Genomic DNA, 9,176 nt, shown 5'->3' on the forward strand with positions numbered 1-9,176 from the left:
TCAATGTCCATGTGAACCTATCACCTAAAAGGAATACGTGGTCTCTCACTAGAAGAGTTTATGGTGTTTGGAAAGCCATGTAAGAAGCTAGTTTCAAGCATGGTAGTTATATGAGGGCAGGGGTCTGTGGAGTGACACTTGGCAAAATTTTGTTTAGGAATCTAGAATTAGTTATTTTTACTATTTACTATGAAATTATAGTAGTATTTAAACGTTGATTCTATTAAAAAATTAATTTGAACATAGAATGTTTTTAATCTGTATTTGAAATCCATGAAAGAAAATGTTTGATTATATATTCCTAGAAGTTTCTTGATTTTTCTCCAAAAATACACAAAATAGAAGGAAAGTTATCTATATCTCATATCTCTAAAAAGAGTGATGATGCCAAAGAATTTGTCTGGAGGGGTTTCACAGACATCTGTTTAATGACTTTTTTTAACTTTGGCAAATACGGAGAAGGTATAAGGAGGTATGAGGGAGCAACGGGACACAGAGAATCTTGTACGAGGAAAAATGCAGTGAGGAGTCTGATAATGATGGCATCATTGAATCTTGATTTGCTTCATTATTTGGGCATCACCAGCATCTCTGGTTCCTGTTTGTCTGCAGACTGGGAATTTGTTTTCACCCGAGGATTACAAGGGATGACGATAAGAGTGCAAGGGAAGAGAGAACTGAGTTTTAGAAACCTACTCCCAATAAGTTTTGGATAGCATCACACTAGTAAAACATTCCACAGCAGGCTTTGAAAGCAAAACTTATGCCTTATTCATCTTTCTGTTACCCTACTTCACCTTTCCTGCCTCACATTGGGTTGCCTGAAAACAGACTCGTGGTGAAAAGTTGTGTGCACAAGCTTTATCAGGAAGTACTCTCAGGAGTCGAGTTGCCAGATTAAGCCAATAAAACTACAGGACGCCCAGTTAAATTTAAATTTCAGATAAATGACAAATAATTTTTTAGTCTAATTATTTCCCAAATGTTGTATGGGACATATTTATACTAAAAACTGTTCGTTGTTTATCTGAAATTCAAACTTAAGTGGGCATCCTGTATTTTAATGTCAACTCTAATTAGGAGATACACCTGTGGGGAAGTTAGGCTAGTAGAACTGAGCAGAGGGAGAAACTAACCTGCAGTATGGTGGAAACACAGGCCTCCCTGGATGCTAGAGGGAAGCACTGGAGCTACGATGGACCTTCAAAACTTCCCAAATTGAGGGGAGAGGCCGGGCTTTATATCCTCCCATTGGCTTGTCATTGACCAAAGGTCACTCCGGGAGGGTGTATAACCTGTGACAGAGGGGCAACTCCCAGTGCGGCTGTGATCTATTAGCACAGCTATTTCCAGCGGCTGGGGGATGGGTGCATCAGCCCGGAAGAGAGGGATCCGGATGGGGCACCACAGTATCCACTACATTATTCCAGATATACTTGCCTCTGCCTTGAATAGTTTAATCTAATTGAAGCTGCCCTCTTGCTTTCCTGCTTCAGCATCTACCTGATAATCTATCCCTGATTGTTTGAATTTAGTTTTGATTTTTTTTTGTATTCTCCACTTGCTTTGTATGTTATTCAAATAACCCTCCCCCTGTCAGGGGGCCAGTTTATTCTCACTAATGAGATGGAGCAAGGTCAGGGCTAGAAAACTAAAGAGATTCCTCCTCATTCTGCCACATTCCAGAAAAGGATATATAGACATTGCCAGATGTCATCAAGACTATCCCAGGAATCAGAGAAAGAGATACTTGAGTGTCTTTTAGGACTTAAAGTGATCTGAGTCTAAATTACCCTGTCACTAAACATGTCAGGATTGGTGAGGTCAGCACATCTGAGCTAAAGAGCAACATACAAGTGTAAAACTATATAGTACCATATAGTATAATATTATAGCACTATATAATACTATATACTTTAACAACACTATTATTATACCATAGTACTGTGCGTTATAATACTTTAGAATAATATTACACCAATGCAGTATTATAGTAATGTAATATTCTTTTTAGGAAAGGACGGTTGGGGCTTCTTAGCCTTTTCATCTGTATCATAAACAATGGATGGAATAGTGGATTAGTTTGTCTATTGCTTCGTAACAAATTATTCCGAAACTTAGCAGCTTAAAACAACACACACACACAGTCACTCACGGTTTCTGTGGGTCAGGAATCCAGGCACAGCTTAACTGGGTCCTCTGCTTCAGGGTCTCTCACAAGGCTACAGTCAAGGTGTTGGCCAGGATTGAGATCTCACCTGAGGGCCCTACTGGGAAAGAATCCACTATCATACCCATTCATATATTGTTGACAAGATTTCGTTCCTTGAAGGTTGTTGGACTGAGAGCCTCAGTTTCTTGCCAGCTGTTTGGCCGGGGGCCACCTTCAGTTCCTTGCCATATGGACCTTTCCAACATGGCAGCATGCTATACCGAGTGAACAAGATAAGGCGAGAAAGAATGCCAATAGGACAGAAATCATAGTCTCATGTACCTGTTTTAGTTTCCCAAGGCTTCTGTAGCAAATTACCCCACACTGGGTGACTTAAACAACAGAAATGTATTCTCTCACAGTTCTGGAGGCCAGAGGCCCCAAATCAAGGCATTGGCAGGGCTGTCCTCACTCTGAAGGCTCAAGGGGAGTATCTGTTCCATTTCTTTCTCTTAGCTTCCAGTGTTCCCAGCAATCCTCTGCATTCTTTGGCTTATAGATACATCACTCCAATCCTAAGGGTTACTTTTATGTTTACACTGTCACATAACAAACTAATCCATGATTTATGCTTCATAATTTTAGTGTTAGTGTAAGACCTTCCTTGGCATAATAAAAAAAAAAAAAAAGTGAAACTTTTCACTGGTGAAAAGGACCACTAACAAAATATTTTGGGATCAGAATTTACTCGTTATAATTAAGATGTATAAAAAAGTAATTTTATTTTCTGTAACATCTCATATTGTTTTGGAGTCCCTATTCTAGTGGAATACTAGGGAGAAAACTCTTAAACTTGTCCATTGAATGAACTTGGCCTTTTTTTTTTTAAATAGAGTTGTTAGGGTAAACCTAGTCACTTTTGGGAAAATGTTTCTTCCCCTCTCTTGGGTGCCGTCAGGGCACAGGGAGAGGTTTGTGTCAGTAACATCATGTCAACAAACTATTTTCACTTCCTGAAATCTATCCCATAGAAAAAATTTAAATATGTAGCAAATTGATGTGTGTAAGTGGCTATGTATATATACATGTACATATATATGTTTGTGTGAATATACATATATATTGTTTATAACATATATATAGTTTATAATAGCTAAGAATTAAAAACAACCAAAACATTTATCAACAGATAATTGGTTGAGTAAACTATATGTACATTTATACAATGGAATACTGTGCATAAATTAAAAGGAATTAGGTAAATCATATAAACTTATATGGAAAGACTCCAAAGGCCATAACTAACTGATAAAAGCAAGTTGCAGAATAATGTTTACAGTATAGTGGCACAAGCATCTTATATGCAAAAACTATATACATGTGTATATGCAAATGTATAAAAAAAATCTGAAAACGATACAAACTCAACAGTGATTACCTCTCAGAAGGGATGTTGGATTGAGAGGATGGAGGTGTGAAGAGAAATTTTTACTTTTTACTCTGTGGAATTTTACAATGTGTACTCATTTGTATAGTGCTAACATAATTGAAATTATTTTCATTTTGAAAATGATTGTGTTTTCTCTGAAAAAAAATAATAATAGTTAATCTGTTAATAATAGGAAAAGCCGCCTGCATTGACAAGTTATGTATCTCACCTGAAGAACTGATTTCTCGCCTGGGCGAATTTGGACAGTTCTGCCCTGTCAGCCTGGCAGAATCACATGAATTAGTTGATTGCTCTTTAACTGATTCCTTGGAATTTGCAGCAGAGTTCAGAGGGCACTATTATAAAATGAGTTCTCAGGAGAAATTGAATGTAAGTTTGTTCCTAACTCCAAATATTTACCAGGGAAAGAAAATACCTGTCTCAGAATTCACCAAACAGGAAGGGGTGGGCACAGCTGGGAACACCCAGGAATTGGGGACCAGGAGGGCCAATTTTGGAAACTGTGACCCTGGATTCAACGAGGCAACTCAGGGTCCAGTTCTAAGACTGCATCCCAAGACATATTTTGGCACAAAGCAGAAGTTCAGGGTCAGTGATGGACCCTCCACCTGGGTCAGCTTAACAGGTAGGGAGCCCCAAGGGTGAGCCCGCCCGTGAAGGGGATGCTGAGCATCTGGGTGGGGATTCCGTTCAAAGTTTGCAGAAGGGAAGTCAGAGTCGGTAGAAATGAAGCAAGACCGACGTCTGTCTCCTGTGCTTTCAACTTTTTTCTATCACTTTAATTTCCTGTGTACCATATATTGCTATTTAATGCAACAGAATACAGACTTGTTCTAATATTATAATGACCATAATTTGGTGATATAAAAAGGTTGTAGCTGAAAACTAATCAGGTGCCTCTGAACATTTTATTTTCCTCTGAAGAATTTGAATTTTTTATCACTTTATGAAAAAGACATTTATTTCTTCCTGCTTAGTTAAATGATAATCACAGAATTTTAAAACTGGAAATGACATTAGAGGTCATGTACCTGGTCTGCTCCCTTCATTTTAGAGTGATAACTGAAGCTGGAGAAGCTAACTCACCTGCCAAAGGGCACCCACCTAGTTAGTTATACTGTAGGACAGGAAGACTACGCACTCCAGTGCCTGGGACATAGTAAGAGCTCAACAAATGTTTTTTGTATAAGTAGATGAGTGAGTGAGTGAGTGAGTGAAAGTAGGAGAGATCTTAGATGAAATCACTTGCAAGTATTACTATAAGGCACTTGCAGTCAGGGAAGGAGCTATAGTAGTGCAGAAAGCAGCTCTCAGATGGTTTGAAGGACGAACATTGCTACTGAAAATGGGGACAGTAGCAAGAGAGCCTCAGTGGATTCTCATTGGAATAGTATTCCTGTCTCAAGCGGTCACGTTGCTGTAATCTTTTCTTATAGAGATTTTTGGAGAACCCCGAATTATACGTGCCTCCATTAGCACCTCATCCTCTCCCGTCTGCCGACATGATGCCCAAAAGGCTGACACTGTCGGAGCTGAAGAGCCGGTTCCCTAAGTGTGCCGAGCTCCAGGGCTACTGTCCAGTGACCTATCAGGATGGCAAACAAAGGCAAGTCCTTGCCCTCGTGCAAGTACAGGATGACAGCTGTACTCGGAATAAGTGGTCCATATTAACAGTCTTAACATTTTGATCAAAAGGTCACTGTTGCTTAACTGGAAAATGTTCTATTTCTTCCTTGAGCGGCAAAGATAGAAAAATAAACTATTTTGACACTTTATTTATACAGTACTGCATATTAATTATACAATACATAGTTGTTTTTGTTTGTTCCTTTGTCTTTCAGATACGAAGCCCTAGTACCTGGTAGCATTCACTATGCTTTAGAATATCGTGATCGTATATATACCTGTGAGAGTAGAGAAAAACTTGAGAAATTTTTGAGGTGAGACCATTCACTAAGTCACAAACATTTACTGAATATCTATGTTAACTGCATCATGCTGGGATAGATACACATGTGAGTGCACACACACACACATATGTGCATATATACATACACACAGCTGAAGGGGTAGCAGTTACTTACTTACTGCCACACATTTCTGTTTTTCACAAGAAGCTGGAAACCATATTTCTTCTTACATTTATCTGATTTTTAAACTTTTGTGACTGATTCCGTTTTTTAAAAATCACAATGTGGATCAAATCACATCTGCAGATAGAATTTGTGCAGTAGTTTGTGACCTCTAGTGAAGATCACTGTTTGAAGAAATTTAACAGTAAAAAGAGAAAAGACATTAATTGCTGGAAGGGATATAGGACTGAAGGAGTGAAGGAGTGAAAAAAGGATTTTCTTTTTTCTTCAATGGGAAAGGTACGAGCATGTTAAAATGCAGGTGCCTGGGAAGGATCCAATAAAGAAGGAAATGCCGAAGGTGGGAGAGCGAGAGAAATTGCTATTTAAGATTTCTGGAGAGAGGGTGGAACAGGGATGCAAAGAACGGGTGGAGACTGACCTTAGCTGGGAGGTAAGCTCCAGCGTGGAGAAAGGAGCCTGTGTGTGGCTCTACTTGTGGTGAGCAGTTGAGGAAGTTTGGTTCTGATGCTTCTCCTTGGATAGCCTGGCCCCCATGTAGGGGTTACTGGGAGGGTTAGAAGTGTGAGGGCAATAAAGGAAGCTTTATCTAGTTGCTGTGAAAAATCAGAACACTGAGGAGAGCTGAGCAGGGCTAGGGACCCAGGCAAAGCTGGCCGTCATGAATTTCTAGGAGCCCCAGTCTTCCCACTTGTATCATTTTCTCCACGGGAGAAAAACAGGCAGTGAACATTATCTTTCAGCTGTCTCTTGTGTGTCCACCTTCCTGTGTACGCACAGTGAGCACATTTGTGAGCATCCGTCTAATGGATTTTGTGTTCTTAGGTCGCCACTGAAATACTGGGATCAGAAGCTTCCTTACAAACTTCCCCCGTTAAAGGAACCGATGTATCTCACTAGTCTGCCTTTGCCTGGATATCTGGAACAGGTTCACTTACATGAGTTTCTATGCATAGATATTAGAAGACTACAGCAATCTCTTCTTTAACAATAATTTTTGTTTTGGTAACAATGAAATTCAAGGCAGAGTTTCCTGATTTTAAGCTGCAAATCCACTTTTAACCTATTTTGGTTTTGAGTGGTTATGAAAATAAAATGTGGGAAAAGCCCCCGTTTCCATAGCTAATTCCCAAATACCTGCACTACAGTGAAAAAAGAGTAAGATGTAAGAAAATTATTTACATCTGACTTGTAGTTTGTTTATTTGAATTTCAGTGTCTGTAAAACTTTTTCTTAACTTGAAATGTGGAAATTCAATCTCTAAGAGGTTTTTTTCCCCTGCTCAAAAGAGTTGAGTTGAGGTGTCACCACAACTGAACCACCAAACACATATTTTGCTCAAAATCTGGATGAAGCTATCTACTCAATCACATCTTATTTCTCTAAATATACCTCTTTCTGAATATAGTCAAATTTATCAGTAGCCAACCACTATTTTAAAGGCTTTAAAAAAAAAAATTCTATAAAACAGTTGCCTAGGGCACAATTTCATACCTTTCTTACAAATTCCTAATCACTTTGCTTTTTCTCAGCTCCCCTAGATGGTTAGCCTTCAATCTAGTTTAATTTCAAAAGGCAAGATGACACTCACCCAGAAAAGGGTATTCTCTTCTTTTCCTGCTTGGGGCTCCAGAATCTGGACTGCAGTGATAACTGTGGTCTCTGGAATTCCTGGTCAGGTGGCCCAGGGTCCTGCGAGTGGGAGGCAAGCTGGCCAGTTCTAAGCCATGGAAGCAGAGATGGGCTAAGACAACTCAAAGCCCAGGGTCCCCTCCTTTCTTTTTTAACTTTTTGTTATGGAAAATGCCAAACATATAAAAATAGAACTGTGTAATGAAACCCACGTATCCATTACCTAGCTGGCGCTAAGCCAATTTGTAGTTTTTATTTTTCCTAATCAAATGTATTTTGTGTTTCTGTCCTGCTGGCTAAGAGCTCATTTAACTATCTTTGTAAGCTCCATCCTCAACCCCAGGAGGCTATTTGAGGCAAAGAATAACCTCTTTATCTATTTGCCACAAGAAAATAAAACAAACTCAAATATACACATAATCTGTTCCCTACCTGCAGGGTATCACAACTGCTCTAATTAAAGCCATGAATGCAGCAGGATGCTTAAAGCCCAAATTCCCCTTCTTAAGTGTACAGAGATCTGCACTACTCTATATAGCATTTCATCTAAAAGGTATGTCTTTTTTTTTTTTTTTTTTTGCTAGAAATGATATGCTACTCAGAACTAGTTTAATATTAATTGTAGTATAATGTGATAAATAGGATTGTTGAGTTGGGTTGGTCACTTGCATGGGGTGTGTGTGGTGTTGGTAGCAAATATTTTAGCAAAAATATCAAAACTGAGTTACTAGTTTTTAAAGCAGGGGCTACGAGTAACCTAATCAGCACTCAATAATCCATTCCATATAGGAAGGTGAATAGAGACAATTATGATCTAAAATAGAATAATCCCCACATCTTATTTGGGATTTGGATATCTTCCTGGCCGTAGCTGTGCAACTCAATCACACACAAAGTTCTCCTTCTCTTTAATATAGTGATTCACTAACCTAACAGAAAACATTCACAGTCCTATGAAATTTTCTACAGCCTTTAATCCCAAAGGTTCTGAGTACACAAGAAAAAAATATAAGAAGAAGATGGAGCAGTTTATGGAGAGATGTGAACTCATTACATACCTGGGTGCCAAGATGACCAGAAAATACAAGGAACCTCAGTTTAGAGCCATTGACTTCGATCATAAATTACAGACCTTTCTCTCTCTTAAAAATATAGACCCAGTCAATGGATAGAATGCTTGGGTAACTGCACCCGGAATCTTAAGAGTTACCTGAAAGGGATAAAAAGCAAATAGATTGAAAATCTGGCCCTCCCTGATGTACTTTTCCCTCCTGAGTGATACACCACGGCTGCCAGACTTCAAATGAATTCAGAGCTCTGCCAGCCAGGAAGGAGTGCTCTTCTGTAAGCCTAAGTTCTCATATAATTGTAAAGTTTATTGCTCTTTGCCTGAACTTTGAGGTTTTAACGAAAGTTATTCCATTTAGAATTCCATTTAGAATATTTAGGTAACTTATTTTACTTAATGAATCTATTGTTCATTTTCCTTTTTAATATTTTCAGCAGAAAGGTCAGTCTCTGTTAAATGTAAAGTCATTTATGCAGTAAATATTAGAAAGCTTCAAGAAACAAAATTAACATGGATATAAATAAAATAGAAATATTGGTTACACTTTTAACATAGGGAGTTGTTGGTAAACTTCATGAACCTAAAGATACTTTATCATTTTCCCAACAAAATAAATGGATTTTGAGGTAACTAGATGGCTGCTGCTTTTCTTTTTCTCAAGTATCCAAGGAAACATGCTTTATACATTATTCTGTAGTTAGAAATCGCCTGGATATTTGAGAGAGATGAAATCTAGAGTCTTTTTATATGACATTATCAAGAAGTATATGCTAGAGGAAA

At 38.5% G+C, this 9,176-nt stretch overlaps 1 protein-coding gene across 1 annotated transcript in view; it reads left to right on the top strand.

The window, feature by feature from the left end:
- AK9 (adenylate kinase 9) overlaps nt 1-8,836 on the top strand; it is a 117,369-nt gene extending 108,533 nt beyond the window's left edge. Inside the window, exons 37-42 of the mRNA XM_068550841.1 lie at nt 3,775-3,971; nt 5,039-5,208; nt 5,444-5,542; nt 6,521-6,623; nt 7,766-7,880; nt 8,297-8,836. Of these exons, the coding sequence (XP_068406942.1) occupies nt 3,775-3,971; nt 5,039-5,208; nt 5,444-5,542; nt 6,521-6,623; nt 7,766-7,880; nt 8,297-8,499 (887 nt within the window). The 3' untranslated portion in view covers nt 8,500-8,836. The remainder of the gene's footprint in view (nt 1-3,774; nt 3,972-5,038; nt 5,209-5,443; nt 5,543-6,520; nt 6,624-7,765; nt 7,881-8,296) is intronic.
- Nucleotides 8,837-9,176: the final 340 nt, after the last annotated feature.

The sequence above is a fragment of the Eschrichtius robustus genome, chromosome 9, assembly GCF_028021215.1.
Source record: "Eschrichtius robustus isolate mEscRob2 chromosome 9, mEscRob2.pri, whole genome shotgun sequence".
In the NCBI taxonomy this organism is placed as follows: Eukaryota; Metazoa; Chordata; class Mammalia; order Artiodactyla; family Eschrichtiidae; genus Eschrichtius; species Eschrichtius robustus.